Genomic DNA, 17,168 nt, shown 5'->3' with positions numbered 1-17,168 from the left:
GGACAACATATATACTCCAAGGCATGCCCCAGGGACCCACTTCTTTCAGCCACACCCTACCTGCCTATGGTTAACACCCAGTTAATCCCTGTCGAGGGATTAATGCATTGGTTAGGATAAGGCTCTTAGAACCCAATCATTCACCTCTTAACTTTCTTGTATTGTTTCACACATGAATGTGGGGTGGGGACACAATATTTAAACCATAACAATTGCCTTGGCCCATATAATGGCCTTTATGTGCTAAATTCAATAGACCTTTAGATTTAGTATTTCTAAAAGAGCAAATCAGTAATCTAACAACTGGCTAGTCAGATGGATCTCTTATTTTTTCAAGGAGTATGTACCCAGTTCCTCAGTAGAGGGAAACATTGAATGAATGTCTTAACCACTGAAAGCTGGTGTTAGTGAGCTTTTTGTCACTATGACCAAAATACCTGACAAGAAAACTTAGACAACAAGATGTTTATTTTGGGCTCCCTGTTTCAGAGGTCCACTCCATGGTGGGCCAAATCCATTGCTCTGGTCCTGAGATGAAGAACATCAAGGCAGAAGGGTGTGGCAGAGGCAAGCTGCTCAGCTTGTGGCAGCCAGGAAGCAGAGGGCCAGCAAGCCAGGGACAAAATATAATCCCCAGGGGCATGCCCCCCGTGACCTACTTTCTCCAGCCACATTCCACCTGGCTGCAGTTACCACCAAGTAGTCCATTCAGACTATTAATCCATCAAGTGGATTAATCCACTGATGATGTTAGAGCTCTCATGATCCAATAGTTTCACCTCTGAACATTGCTGCATTGCCTAACACATAAGATTTTGGAGGGACAGTTAGATCTAAATCATATCAGAAGTTAAATGAAGTTGGTAATGCTAAAGAGAGATCGTTTTACTTGTTAATTGCACTATTGAAATCTTACAATTAAAAATTCCACATAGGCATTGGACTTCAGCCTTTATCTGTCCTGGGGTCCTAAGAACACCTGAAGAAGTCACATTCTAGATCCCCCTATGCTTACTAACCACTGGTCTCCTGAGCCACATACCTCAGCCCACAGAGAATAGCACCAGACACAGGAGGAAATAGGCAGGGGGAGTCCAGGGCTGACCTGAAATCCCTCATCACAGTAAAGATGAACCAATGACCAGTTCATAACAGCACAACATCCCACACCATTGAGGCTGCCTGAGATTTTTACCCAGTCATGCATTTCCTGTACTTGAAGAAGGAAAAAAAGCATTCAATACCAGAAAAGAACTTCTTGTTTCCCCTCTTCATCCACAGGAAATATACAAGTGGATAAAAATCTCAGGCAGCCCCAATGATGTGAGATGTTGTGCTGTTGAGAACTAAAATTAAGAGCAAGACTGAAGGGGGTTATGAGGCAAAGAGAGCAAAGATGGTGTGATTACTCTGTTCTGTCCTGCTGGCAGACTGATGAAATATGAACTATCTCTACTTTTCCTGTGGCTCTAGAAAGTCAATCACCATGTGCCCAGAAGTAGCGATATGCATGATGAAATGGAGAAAAGCTTTAATATCCAAGGAAAATCACCATTTCATGCTGGCTAAGGTTTGTGACTGTCTTAGCTATCTCTGAGTCTACCAGAATCCACTTAATTTAGGCAAATACCCTCCTGACAAATGTGCTCAGTCACCCAAGATATGTTTCCTTCACTCTTTGCTTTTTTGCTTATGGAATCTAACACTGTCAAAATCTCCTTTTAATCCTCTAAATTTTCTGCATTTATTTCTTTTTAATGTTGCCATAGCTTACAGTCTATAAGGCACTCAGACTCATGTTCAAAACAATATCAAATTTAAAATACAGTTGGATCTTGCAGATATTCAGATAAACAGGTCTCTAGAATTTTGAGATTTACCTCACAATTTTTGCATGATCATGTTGCCTGCATCTCAAAAAAACTAGTCCTTTAATGGCAAGCCCTCTTAATACTCCTGAGTCCCTTGGCCTTAACTTTCTATTTTTAGACATTTTATTTGGCATAAGCAATTCTGCCTCTCTCAGGTTACAATGTCTTTCTAAAGGATTGCTGTATACTTAAAGAATGGTGGTCAACTGTTTTCCATAGCCTTATTAACAGAGGAAATGGGTAAAACTCACAGCATGAGGGACTTACCACTTTCTTATAGGGAAGGTCATTGACAGCCTACTGAAAACCCTCCACCCAAAACTATGTAGTATGGCTTTTCCTGCAGATGAAAATTAAGGGCCATGTTAATTTTTCTTGTCAGTAACAGCATCTGTGCCTAAGAGTACAGGAATGGAATAAGTGACCTCTCTTGGTCATTGCCAACCCTGTATGATTTCCACTCTGCCATGTAAAAACAAACTCCTTACGTGTCAAATAAAAAATTATTACAGAGCTTGTACCAGATCTCACCAGGAAAGCATGTAATTCTGGCAGGGATCAGGGTTTGAATGAAGTTCATTTTCCAAGGAAAAAAAAATTACAGCAGAATACACTGAGTTTTCTTAGCTTTTATGTTTTTTAGAACACGGTCACATATTCTCTCTGCAAATCTTTTGCACTCCATTTTATTTTGAACAAGGAATCAAACTGAGTGTTTCCTCCTTGGGCCTGAGTGAAGCAAGTATATTCTTCACGAGAGAAGCAAATTAATTTCTAGTAGAATAAGAAATAAGATTATTATGAACACAAATTAACTATACAATTCTGGCAGTCCCTGTGACATCAACCCTAAAATACATATTTTCTATCATTATTTTAGTAAAAAGTTGTCAATTTCATCCATGCAGAATAACTTCTTTTTTATGAGGTAGACAGGAGTTGGGTGGTTAAAGAGTTATATTTATGTACTAGAACAGGTTTAAAAAGTTTCAAAAAACAAGAAACTCGATATTCAAAACATAAAAATGCTGGCAAACACTGATGTAAGATATAGAAATACTCTATTCATCAACTTTCTATTTCCTAGACTATAAAATGCTACATTACCCAGTTTTCAAAGTACTGTGAGAATCCAAGAGGTATATGATTCTTCATAAAATGCCTTGAAGTTTTACAAGTGCATGCTTGCATTTTCAGTTTTGCACTCACATGCACCCAGCACACGTTTCTCAGGGTCTCCAAATAATGATGTGATTCATTGATTACATGTCTGACGTTTCAAAAATTTCATCACAGGGCTAAGTAGGAAACCTTTCAAGGTGTATGTAATCTTCTTCCATTGAAAACGCACAAGCAGCAATAGAGTATATTTTTCTATAATTCGTCATTGTGTCTTTGAGGGGTTTTTGTGTGTGTGTGCATGTATGTGCATGCACACATACACATGTGTGTACATGTGTCTTAATATGTTACAAAAATAAATAAGAACTGTTATCTGGTGAAACAAAATGTTTGTAATTCCATTGGGAAAGGAAAAGAGGTTCTTGAAGATACCCAGCTTAATATGGATGGCAAAGGAGCAGGCATTCACTTTCAAGTAGTACATAATTGCTCAACTAATTTAAGTGTGTAAGAACAGAAGACAATGGACAAATAAAAATAATGAATATGTAAGAATCTTTGTAACCGAATACCCAGAGATGAAAAATTAGAAATTCAGAATACACACACACACACACACACACACACACACACACACATGAATGCCAAACACCACCCCTTCCCCTAGGAGTCTATTCTCCTTTCTCCTAGTTCCTTAAATTCTTATTATTTTTCAGAAGAGGGGGAAACTAAAGACCAGTTTGAATTAAAAGAATCAATCTAAAAGAGATTAAGATTCAAAAGAATTCGTCTTCCTTAGTCTATGTCAGTGTTTTAGGGCATAATAGAAAGTTAAAGTTTTAGCACATTGTAATTGTTGTGAAAGCAATAGAAATTGTCACATGGAAGACAGAGTAATCAAATACTTGTCACTGTTCCATTATCTTGCAAAGTATTCTTACTTGCTTGTGCTCTGTGCCTCAGATGTGCACGACATGAGCAAACTGCAGGGCAGACAGAAGTTAACTTGGGGAGGCTGCAACATACAGATGGACTAATGCTTTTTGATTGCCTAGTGTATACATTGTGCTAAACACTTTCCAAACATGTAGCTCCTTCTATGTTCTCTACAGCTCTCTGTAATCAGTTAACTTATTTATAGTTGAAGAAATAATATCTAAATATATTTATGTAACTTGTAAGTTATAGAGTTGGGGATTGAGCCCAGAGAGGTCTGAAAGTTTAAAAAGAAAAGAAAAAAAGAGACATTCTCTTGCCTCCAGGTTATCAAGCGAAATGCTGGAGAGCAGAGCAATGCCTAGGTATGTGACTGTGTGGGGATGTGACAATTTAAAGAAAAGAAGAAAGAAGCCGTGTTGGATGATTAAGTCACACCATAGCATAGTTACTTATAAAAACTATTTCTAAAGCTCTTTGTCCATATTTTAATAAGTTGAAGATGTTCTTGAGATAAGTGTTTGTTACAGAATTAAGAAGGTAGAAAAAAAAAGTGCATTGTGAATTGAAATGAGAAAAGGCAAGGTCTCATATTGATTCTTCACTCTTGGAATCTCATTAACTATCAGATGGAATTTGATGACTGCCCACAAACAAACAGCCTTTCTCCCGTTTTTAGCTGTTAAACTGCCCAAAGCCACCCATACGGATTAGTCTGAAATGCTCTTAATGTTCCTGCTGGTGGTTAAAAAATCAGCCTTAGATACCAGAATTCTTTTTCTCTCTTTCCTTCAGGCTGCTAAAAGATGCACAGAATGAAGTTTATTTTAAAAGCTGGTATCAGAAGCTGTTGGCTGCTCTCCAATTCTGTGCAGGAAAAGCCTTGAATGATGAGTTTTCTAAGGAGAGGAAACTCATCAAAATTCTGGGAGATATTGGAGAAAAAGTCAAGTCTGCCAGTGACCCTCGAAGACAGGTTTGTTAAGAAACCAATCTCAATATAGTGAAAAATATTTTATTTTTAAGTTTGGTTCAATTAAATTTTAATTTCATAGCCTAGAAAAAAAATTCCTTGACTATACTTAATTATAAGACATTTAATTACTTTTACCAAGTTTTTTTCTTTTCCACTGAACTTTCCTAAAGTTAATTTCTATCATCCAGGACATGGTTTTGTGATATAAGTTCCATGTGGCACAGACAGAACAAGAAGAGACCTACTAAAAGGCAGTTTAATCACAAAAGCCTGGAGACAATCTTAAAATGGCAGCACTACTCCAACTTATAAGAGAAGGTAGAAATAGTGGGTGTAGATTTTCCTAACATTGCCCTAACCAAAACCATATTTGAAAAAAAAAAGTTTTTTTTTTTCCAAAACAAATATAAAATGACTTAAGTGAAACAAATTAATAGTGTTCCAGATAGTGATATTTTTACAACGATCTTAGATGATAGTTAAAATACTGTGCCTGTTTCTCACTGATTATAATAGTAAACCTTGCTATTCTTTTCCTTGGTGTAATAGAAGAACATTTGCTCTTTTTAATTATCTGCATCAATAGTTCCCTTCCCTGATATAGACCATTAAGTAAGGTTCTCTTAAGTTCAACATTTGACATACAGGGAGATGGTGGACATTCATCCATTGTATGAGAAACATTATTCAATAACAATTGAGGACTCACTACAGACTTGAAGTTAAAGGAAGAAATATGACTAAAGCATGAGTCTTGTCCTCAAGGGAACTCAGATTTTCTCCACTCGCTGTCTAAAATCAACAAGATTGTTCAACCAAATGATATGAAAACAGTAATTTGCAAAGTGTCCCAGAATGTTTTTCTTACTGGTAATCACTTCATTTAATAGAAATGCCAGAAACTCAGCTACTTCACCTACGTAGGAGAAAATGGAAAAGAAAAAGCATAAATATTTCATTTTCAAATGGGAGATATACAAGATTTGGCTAAAAGGAAGAAACTTGAAGATAATCACATAATTGGCAATGCAAATTTTGAAAATTCTGTAATTTCTCATACTACTATATAAGCTCATTAATTGTTTTCTAGTGATGGACAAAAGATTGGTAGCAAGTAAAATAATTTGGTTTAAAATTTACAGAAGTCTGTTTATAAATTTGATCTTTATTGCTTATATTTGAAAATCCCTCACATAATTAATTGTAGATTAATTAGTCCTAGTGCCTTTTTTTGACAAGTTGCATCCAGTTTCAGAGTGATACTGACAATATCCATCCAAATCTATTTCTCTTGCCTTAACTGACAGCTTTTGTGAAAACAACTCTTCACAAGGAGGCCTTTAGAGTTTCTCCCCTTTTATGTTATGATAGTTTTTTTTCTTCTACTTAAAAAAAGCATTTAATTAACATAACTATACAAATTGGAGAAAGTTTACTTAAACAAAGAGGTCAGAGATTCGCCTCCAGGATATTCAGCATGCAAAGCCAATCTAGATAAGGCAAGAAGAGCAGATAGAAACAAAATTCCCATAGTGAAATTTTACTTCAATCTCCATCTTGCTCTTTTTAGATCCTGGGAACAGCAGATTCTATTATTTGCTGGTGAACCAAGAGTAAAAGTTAAGAAACTTTTGACAGTCACTTAAACATTATGAATCTGATAACTTTATCTTCAATATGGCCTTAGGGAGTATTCAAAATTGAACTAAAAGAAGCTTTTAGTTTTGTTTTATGATTAATTGTGATTGTTTTCCACCTTTTTTAAAGGATGCACAATTCTAAATGTGTCATTTGTGATCTCTGACCTTCCACAGTTTCTGTGGAGTACCAATGTGATTATTAATATTATATATTGCGTATAAAGCATAAATAATATGCTAATTGGTATCTAGTAAACTATTTGTTCAAACATATTGTTTCTGACAACGTAGTACAATTGTCATTGTCACTAATATATGTGAATATTTTCTAAAATGCACTATTTCTATTAAATATAAATCTTGAGAGTTATAAACTAAAATTTCAGAAAATTATCAGAAAAAAAAAGAATCATGTTGCTAATTCCTTTAAGCAGGAGTTGCAAATTGGTGGGCCACAGGTCAAGTCCAGCCCATTGTGTTTTGTTTGAACAGAATAGCGCTTTAATTGGTATTTGCTTTTAACTGAGTTTTAAGTCATTGAGAAAGGGCATGCACTCTTGGTTCCCCCTTTTCCCTAATATTTTCTTTAGTCCACTGCCTCCTGATACATGACTTCATCACCTGCCTGGCTCGAAAGTCATCTGAGTATGCTGTCTCTGAATGGAAGAGTTTATTTAACTAATAGAAGAAGACTATAATTAAAAATAAGGGTCTGGTTTCTTAAATACTTGTTTTTTGTTTTTTGTTTTTTTTTTCAAATGACTTTTTCCATAGGAGGTACTAAGGAAAGAGATTGGCAGACTAGAACAATTCTTTCAAGACATCAATAGCTGTCATCTTCCTCTGAACCCTGCGCTACGTATAAAAGGGATTAATCGTGATGTAAGTCAAATTAGTAGATAAATTGAATATTTCTGTTTTGTGTTGTTTAGTTTACCATATATTTTGGGGGGATGACATAAAGAATTCATAAATTGACATTACAATTATTTTAAAGAAAAAATAATTGAATCCAATCTGCACTGTGTGTGTGCTTGCTCTATTTGACATACTGTGACCAGTTGGGATCTCCTTGGCCTTGTATGGTTTGTTGTTTTGTTTTCATTAAAAAAAAAAATAATAAGAAAGGTACTTCTCTTACTGAATTGATTTAATTCATTTAAAGTGGTTGATTTGGTGATCCCCAAGCATGGACCATTCCCTATTTCCCTTTGAGTCACTAAGGGATGGACCAGCTGGGAAAGTTGGTTATAATTTCATGCTTTATTTAGACTATGCATACAGTCATGTTTAGTACACTAATGTTAATTATTAACTACATCACATCCATTTTTATTCAATTTAAAATTAACTGGTACCCATATGTCAGTATGCCATACACTTGTGATTTTAGTCATATCTGGAAAGCATTTCCTAGTTACTATCAGATTGACAACCTCCTAAGCCTTCTCTTCCTAATCCTCTGTCATGTGGTACATCCTCTATCACTGTACTTATTTTTCCTTCGTTCCTGTGAAGTTTTACTTCCTCCTTCTCAAAAACCAGAGTCTAGAAAGACACTAATAAAGAAATTATTGATAAGTGAGATTTCAAAGTGAAGAGGTTAAGGAATCATGCATTCACAATGAATAATTTTTAAGGGAAATCATCAGACAGTCAAGAAAATAAACAAAATAATTAGAGAAGAATTAGACTATTGCTAGTATAAATGCAAACAGGTTTGCTAAAAACTTGATACCAACATCTTCCTGCCTCTCTCACTACCAAGAAGATATTCTACAAATTTTCCTGATATGCTTATAAACATATTTTGAAAAATAAAAATAAGGCATTAAATTCCATATACTGAGACATCCCTACCTGGACTAAATTCAAAATCATCACTCATTCTTTAAATTTATTTGACTTTTTAATCATTAGTAGTGTTTACTAATGCCAAAGATAAAAACTCAGCATTTCAAGGAAGAAATAATAGGGATCACAAGGTCCAGTATTGGTTTTTGCTTTTTCTTTCTAAGATTTGTGTGTCTGAATGTGTGTATGTTTTAAGGAGTAGAGTGATTTGTTTTTTCAATTAAAATTACACATAAGTTTCAACTTGTTTGTGACTTGGGGGTGGAGGGTATTAGTACTATGGGGAACCTCTTGGGTGTTCCAGGTGAGCTGGCTGGGCCAGGAGTCACCATCCTGAGAGCCACCATCCTTTACTCTGTGGCTGGGACCACACTCTTTCCCTGCAGCACTCTACAGCTGGCAGGGCTTACCTGAGGCTCAGAAGTTGCCCCACACAGAGCCACTTCCTGACACTAAGTGCTCTGACCTGCTGTGCCAGCACAGACTCTACACCTGTGGGAACAACAATAAATAGACATTGGGGGATACACTGTCCTATGACACATTTTAATATGCCCTCCAATCCTCCTGAAGAATGAGATGAAAAAACGTACAATTCTCAGTTCTGGTAGAAAATTTATCAACTATCAGAGAATCCACACTCATTGTTTATGATTGCAATGAACACAGCAAGGCCTTCCGTCAGAGTAAACATCTTATTCAACTCTTAACATGCTGACTCTGAGAAATCCATACCCAAACCAGAGAAAAGCTTTTGAATGCACCATGACAAAGCATTCTGGGTGAATAAGTCTTATTCTATGTTAGAAACTCAAATAGGCAAAAAAAAAAAAAAACTCTACCAATGCAATAAGCATGGAAAACTTGCAGTAAAAACTCTCACCTCATTATACAGCAGAGAATTCACCCTGGTGAGAGACCCTTTGAATGCCATTAAGTGTCGAAGGCCTTCCAGTATAGTTAGATTGGAGAACCTATTCTGGGGAGGAGACTTAGGAGCGCACCAAATAGGAAAGCCAGATGACTGTGTGAGCCATTATAGCCATTATAGCCCTCATCTTGTAATGTACTGAGGGGTCACACTAGAGAGGGGTCCCAACAGAGCAGTAAGGTTGGCAGTCTCCAGTAGGGGTCTTGTCACCACCAGGCAATTCTCAGACTTGGCTCATTCCAATCCTTAAAACATGGCTTTCAAAGGCAGAGGGCAAGAGTTGGGTTTGAGTGAAACCTACTTTGTAAGAATTCTCAAACTTATTTCTCCCAGGAACCACTAATCGCAATGGACAATTTCTTATTTCCCATGAGTTACTAAGAGATGGACCAAGTGGGAGAGTTAAGGATAACTTAATACAGTCTTCCTCCACTTGGGATTCCCCCACTATTGGAAAAGCAAATACTAGCCATTTCATTTAGTTATAGGTTTCTCTGTTTTTCAACTGTTTTAAGATGTATATCAAATCTCTCTTTCTCTATTTCAGTTTTTCTGTTTTGCCATTTATATAAAATAGTTCTGTAAAACTGATGCACTCTTTCCTGTCTCTCGACTGTAGTTATCCCAATCCAATTTTTAAATTCTGCTCTGATATAGTTTCTCATTGCTTACCTTTCCCTACTTAGAACCTCCTTTTTTGGTTTATTCTGTTTAGCCTATTTGCTAAACTAATGTTCCTCACAGTCTTCAAGATCCAGGTCACCTTGGAAACACCTTCTTCTTCAAATGCTTTTTCACTCAACTGTAATAAATTGCCTTATGAAATATTTTCATTTAATGCATATGTATATCCTTTTTTTATATCAATATGACAAGCTTTTTGAGGGTGAGTATGATGCTATTTTCTGTAAGAGTATAAGTAATTGTTTGTGCATATTAGTTGTTAAATGTATAATACTTTTGATATGACCCTCAAAAAATATACTACATGTGCAAACCAAGGATGAAGCAATGAAAACAGAATTTCTGTAGATGATATAGTTAAGAAGAGGGGGGCTAAGCCCTGACTCAGTTTCCCTTTTACTTTTGTCTACCCCTGGACTTGGGATTCCTCAAAGAGATCCCCCCAAATTGGAATAAAGGGTTTGAAAATTCCTAATCCAGACTCACTATTTGCCTCATATGGAATTTCTGAACTCTATTTCATGACGGGATCACGTGGTTCCTAATTAATTGATTCTCATAGCAGAAATTTATGTTTAACAAGCAGTCTCACCCATGGAACTCTAAAACTCAATATTGATTCACTAAGCAAGGGGTTATACTTTCTCAGAGATTATGTTAGGTTTAGGTTGAGAAGAAAGTTAAGCAATAGATCCTTTCCTCTGAGTTTATACCTATGTCAGATATCTTAAAGATAATGGCATTTGAACTGATCCTTCAACGTGTATTGATGTCGTATTTTACTAAGTTGATAAACTGAAAGCATCAAATCCCTTTCCTTGCTTTTGTATTGATTTCACTCTTCACTTTCAACATGAACTCCTAGGATCCAAACACAAACAACCTTTCAACACTCCAACAACTGTAAATAAAATGAAAGGGATATCCGCAATAAGGAGAATGTAAAGTAATCAATATTGTAAGGCAGAAAATGAAAATCCAAAATGTAACTGAAAGAAATGAGGAAAGCAAATATGTGTTATGCTGTCATTCATAAAAAAATGTTCATTAACAAGTGGGAAAGAAATGTATTTTTCTTTCAAAGTATCTGACTAATGACAGGCACAGTGAGGGTAGTTTATATCAACTAGCTCATATATTACAAAAATGTAGGAGATAAGCATTGTCATCTCCATTTTTACAGTGGAATACAAATACATTTAGTAACTTACTTGAGGTCACACAAATAATGAGATACAGAGCTCAGATTTGAATTCAAGTCTTTCTTAACTCTGTTTCTCTGTTTCCTTAAAGTGTGCTGTAGGACAGAAATAATTTTGTTTATAGCAGCACAATTCACAATAGCTAAACTGTGGAACCAACCTAGATGTCCTTCATTAGATGAATGGATAAAGAAAATATTATATATATACACAATGAAATATTATTCAGCATTAAAAGAGAATAAAATAATGGCATTTGCAGGTAAATGGATGGAGTTGGAAAATATAATGCTAAGTGAAGTCAGCCAATCCCCCAAAAAACAAATGCTTAATTTTTTCTCTGATTTAAGGCTGCTGATTCATAATGGCGGGGTGGAGTGGGGATGAGGACATGGGAGAATGGGAGAATTAGATGAACTCTAGATGGGGCAAAGGGTTTGAAAAGGAGAGGAAGGGGAAAGGAGGGGACATAGAGGTGGGAAAGATGGTAGAATGAGATGGACATCATTACCCTAAGTACACGTATGAAGACACGAATGGTGTGACTCTACTTTGTGTATAACCAGAGATATGAAAAATTGTGCTCTATATATGTAATACGAATTATAATGCATTCTGCTGTCATATATAACCAATTAAAATTTAAAAAATCAAAAAAGATAGCAATTTTAACATTTACCTATTAACCAACTAGTACAAACACAATACCTACATACTTCCTAGTTTACTTAAACCTTAAATATAACACTACTGATGCTCAGTGAAGAAAAACTGTAGTTGAAGATTTACAACCTGCTAAAAAGCTGGCTTCTCAATTTCAAACTGAAATAACAACAACAACAACAACAACAACAAAGAAATGTATTAAAATTTAAAAGTACTTGACTAGTGTCAGGCACAGTGTAAGGTATTTTATATGCATTAGCTCATATATCTGTTACCAAAATGTATGAGATAATATTCCCCTTACCCACAAAAGTATGTTCCAAGACCCCCAGTGAATGCCTGAACTCACAGATGTATTAAACCCTACATATACTATACTTTCTCTTATACTTACCTTTGAAAAAGTTTAATCTGTAAATGAGGCATAGTAAGAGATTAATAACAATAACTAATAATAAAATAGAACTATCATAACAATATGCTGTAATAAAACTGCCAGCATCAATACACTATAATAAAATTACAGCATCACCACTTTCATGTATTCGGTAATTAATAAACAACATGAGGGTTACTTGAACACAAGCACTGCCTATACTGCAAAGGTCTATTTAAAAATCAAACAGGCTACTAACTAACTAACAGGCAGGTAGCATATACAATGGGAATATACTGCAAAAAAATGAATGTATGTGAATCATTCACATACTGGGAATGATGGAGTGGCATGATGTAAGATTTCATCCCACTACTCTGAATGGTATGTAGTTTCAAACTTAAAAATATGTCTTTCTGGAATGTGTCCTTTTAATATTTTCAGACCATGGTTAACTCAAGGTAACTTAAACTGCAAAATGCAAAACCTTATAGAAAAGTGGACTGCTATAAAGGAATCGATTGTTAGACTAAAGTTTACTTGTTTTTAATAAATATGTTTCTCTGTTCCAAAGTGTAAAAATTACTTATATGTGTCTTATTTGTTCATATACTAAATAATGCAGAGGATTATGATTACAGGAAAGACGATTATGTTTGCTTTATTCCACTCACCATTTTTCTCTTCTTGTCTTCCTATAGGCATGTTCATATTTCACATCTAATGCTCTGCCATTGAAGATTACTTTCATCAATGCTAATCCAATGGGCAATAACATCAGCATTATTTTCAAGGTACTGTACCCCTTCCAAAACATCAAATTGATTCTATAAGCAGAACTATTGATTTATTACTCACAAGAAGAAATGATTACAGCTATTTTCCTCTGGCAACAACAGAGATTTCTCAATTATTTTAGATTCTGCCTTTTTACAAAATTATAATACATGCCAAAGTATGATTGGCAATAAATCAAATATTACTGGCTCAAAGCCAGAGAACTTTCAGTGCAGAACTTAAGAATATACTTAAATAAATGAAAGTATGTGATTACTTTTCAGTTGCACAGAAAGTCGAGTATATGGTTAGCCCTTAAGAGGAAAGTTTTCTTTTGGCCTTGACACTGAATTAGAATCACAATTAGTGGTAACACAAATGATGTCAATTAATTTAACATATGATTTTTATCTGAAAGTACTTGCTTCTTTTAATAAATTGGATCATTTTATTTTTTTGCAAATACAAAGGAAATAGGTACAGGTTCCATTCTCATCGTAAATGCCATAGGGGGAAAAAAAAGAATAAAAGGGAGTATCAGAGTTATAGACTGGTAGGAAGGAAGGACTAATGAGAGAGCTGTTTAGTAACAAGGAAGACTGCCAATCATCCAGCTAATTTAGTCAATTATTCAACAAGGTCTCAGAGTGAATCTTTGGTGGATTCTGACTGTCTATTTTTAAGAATGAGGATTATCATGCCTACACTTCTGCTTTGACCTTTGTAACCTCAATTGTTTGTGGGTCTCAACGCTGTATTTTCAGAAAGGAAAAAACTCCACAAACTCCCATCTTGTCAAGATTTTCTGTGTATAATTTAGAAAACATTTTCGGAATCAAACGGTTTATTTGTGTGGGAGCATGGTAGTATCCTTCCCCTTTGGACATACTGCAACTCGTTCACCTTTCCTGGAAAAATCACCCCTTCATCATTTCTTATTATTATCAAAGTTAGCTCTTTCCCAAAACTAACTGCCTCATAACAAGAGAAATCATTGACACAATCTGCTGAATCATGCGTGTACTATTTACTAAGTCAAAAACTCTTCGTTTTCCAACTATGTATCAGTGCATAAGCTTATGCATACCAGATGATCTTCACTTAGAAACAGATCTCTTGGTGAAATTTGAAATTTGGGTAAACATCTGTTCACCCTCTCTTCACTAGACTCTGAGAAATCTGAGAAATCGCACACAGATAATAAATGGAAAGATTATTATCAGGAACAACATTCCAAGCAGCCCTTCTAATTTGGTGGCTTCTGCAATCATGTTAAGGGAAGTTCTTGTTTTCTTTGGTATTCTATCAGAAACATAAGGTACTTTTAGTGCTAATAAAACACGTGAAACCAGTCTAAGTCAGGCTGGAAATGTATCCAGGAAAAGAAATGACATATACCATATTTGAATGCTTTTAATGGAACTCAAGGAGAAACTCAGAGTCTATAATTTTGTTTCTAACAGGCTGGAGATGATCTTCGCCAGGATATGCTTGTTCTGCAGATTATTCAAGTGATGGACAACATTTGGCTGCAGGAGGGCCTAGATATGCAAATGATCATTTATAGATGTCTATCCACAGGAAAAAACCAAGGTCAGTACAGATTAAAAAATGAATCAATTTACATTATTCATCTCACACATTCACTGATAATATGCCACAAAACTTTCTACAGCTTTCATTTTAGACTACAAATTCAAAAATCCAAAGAACTATACAAATTCTTCCTTTCTAAAAGAAGAATTTTCTCTGGAGGCTGAGGCAGGCAGATTGCAAATTCAAAGTCACCACAGCAACTTGACAAGGCTTTAAGTAACTTAGCAAGACCCTTTGTCGAAATAAAAAACAAAAAAAAGGCTGGGGATGTAGCTCAGTGGTAAAGTACCCCTGGGTTTAATCCCCAGTACCAAAAAAAAAAAAAAAAAAAAAAAAAAAAGAAGAAGAAGAAATTTCAAAACTGAAAAACTGATAAGCCAAAATTTATATAAAGCATAACATGCTTTTAAATAGTAATTGGACCTTTTCAAATTCAAATGTTAATTGTGATGTTCTTTTGAGTATTTTAAGAAGTTGTCTATAGCTGGGCACAGTGGCACATGCCTGTAATCCCAGCGGTTCAGGAGGCTGAGGCAGGAGGATCTTGAGTTCAATATCAGCCTCAGCAAAAGTGAGGCACTAAGCAACTCAGTGAGACCCTGTCTTTAATACAAAACAGGGCTGGGGATATGGCTCAGTGGTCATGTGCCCCTGAGTTTAATCACTGGTACCAAAAGAAGAAAACAGTTAGCTACATTAAGAACTCATTTTTTTCCTCATTTCCTTAGATAATATAGATGCTTCTTGACTTACAATGGAGTTATGCACTGATAAAGCCATCATAAGGTAAAAGTGTACTGTGTCAAAAATACATTTAACACACCTAACCTACCAAACATACTTCATCATCACAATGCACCACAGAGTATCTGTTGAACATCCTTGTGATTATGTGGCTAACTGGGAGTTATGGCTCACTGCCTCTGCCCAGCATCAAAAGAGAGTACTGTACTACATATAGGTAGCCCAGGAAAAGACCAAAATTGAAAATTGGAAGTACTGTTTTCTACTGAATGCATATCACTTTTGCACCATTGTAAATTAGGTAAATCTAGGTCAAATCATCGTAAGTCAGGTACCATCTGTAATAGAAAAGTCTACTCATTCTAAACAAATACAGTTACTACCTTAATGTTAACATAAATTTTATATATTTAGAACAGAACTGAAAATTCTAATTTCTAAGACTTTTGAGAAGATATAATATCAACTCAAAAACGGTCACACATGCAAACTGTGAACACTTTTTGCTTTTCCTTTATAAAAGCCAATAAATTAATAGGGAAACATAGTTTCATTTTCAATGAAATAATGTACACCCAAATTATGACCAAAGCATCAGATGAAAGTTGTTCTTAATTACAATCATGCTAAATCAAAGAAACAATTCCTAATATATCATAATCACTTTTACATAAGAACACGGCCATTTAGAATTCATTATAATCTGTGTGAATTATAACAGACACATACATGTGTGTAAACAGAGGGCTGACACCATATCCCTGCACAAGGGACCTACTCTGTGTAATTAATTTTTTAAAATTCAAACAGAGCTACAGTTTAAACCTGTCAGTAAACCCCAAAGAGCTATCACTGCCTTATTCCTCAGTTCCTGAGGGCCCAACAGACTCAAGGTCAACTGTGACTTGAGACTTGAATACGAAGGATAGAAGGGCCTCCAAGCTACCTTTCCTTGCAACTCAATACCTCAAAGGGGCTCAATAATAAGTCATACCACCAAATTATTTTGATTCTGATTGTAGAACTCCTGCTTCCATGCCCAATGTCCCATCTCTGGACCCATTCTAAAGCTTTAGTTAAAAAAAATTTTTTTATTGTTACTGTGAGATTGTTATTTCTTAAGTTTTGACCTCCCTTTTCTCACATCAGAGACCTAATTCTTTCATATCCTCATATACTAAAGAAATAAAAATAAAGCCAAATGAGCCAGGCTGAGCTTTTTAATGTAACCCAGATCACCTTTCCTTCATAAATTGAATAAATCACTGACCCCAATGGAATTCTTCAATTCCATCCACTCAGATCTGTTTATAATCACAGAATGTAATTGTGGCAAAAAAATCTCTTCAAGTTTATCAAAGAATTCAGCAAAATATTACTGTAGACTTGCCCAAAGTCGGAGATGCCATAAAACAAACAAGCCCCCCACCTTCTACTGACAAGCTTCTATGAATATCAGATTGTATAGGACATGACACCAATAAAACACTTCTAAGAAAAATAGAGATTAAAACAAATGTCATTTTTTAGAAGATTAGGTTATGTTCTTCATCAGGTTCCAAGATTGATATTGAGTATCTGCTGTTCAAAAAATATTTAATTTTTAAAACTCAATCATCTCTCTATTTGTACAGTTGTATCTGTGTCCCTGGTCCCTCTGGGTATTTGAGTTTGCAGCTCTTACACTTGTGCAGATTATGGAAATGAGAACTCTGCATTTTAATTTCTTTCAATGATTTTATTTATAAAACTCGGCACTGATGGGGTGTTTTGGGACATTTGTCTTGGGAGAG

At 35.3% G+C, this 17,168-nt stretch overlaps 1 protein-coding gene across 3 annotated transcripts in view; it reads left to right on the top strand.

Moving 5' to 3' along the window:
• Pik3c2g (phosphatidylinositol-4-phosphate 3-kinase catalytic subunit type 2 gamma) overlaps positions 1 to 17,168 on the top strand; it is a 332,111-nt gene that overhangs the window by 207,038 nt on the left and 107,905 nt on the right. For all 3 annotated transcript variants that reach the window (XM_026391946.2, XM_026391945.2, XM_026391944.2), the window contains 4 exons: positions 4,725 to 4,905; positions 7,320 to 7,427; positions 12,960 to 13,052; positions 14,499 to 14,628. In XM_026391946.2, the coding sequence (XP_026247731.2) occupies positions 4,725 to 4,905; positions 7,320 to 7,427; positions 12,960 to 13,052; positions 14,499 to 14,628 (512 nt within the window). The remainder of the gene's footprint in view (positions 1 to 4,724; positions 4,906 to 7,319; positions 7,428 to 12,959; positions 13,053 to 14,498; positions 14,629 to 17,168) is intronic.

This window comes from Urocitellus parryii, chromosome 5 (assembly GCF_045843805.1).
Source record: "Urocitellus parryii isolate mUroPar1 chromosome 5, mUroPar1.hap1, whole genome shotgun sequence".
NCBI classification, from domain to species: domain Eukaryota; kingdom Metazoa; phylum Chordata; class Mammalia; order Rodentia; family Sciuridae; genus Urocitellus; species Urocitellus parryii.
This window is presented reverse-complemented; position numbering and strand designations above follow the sequence as displayed.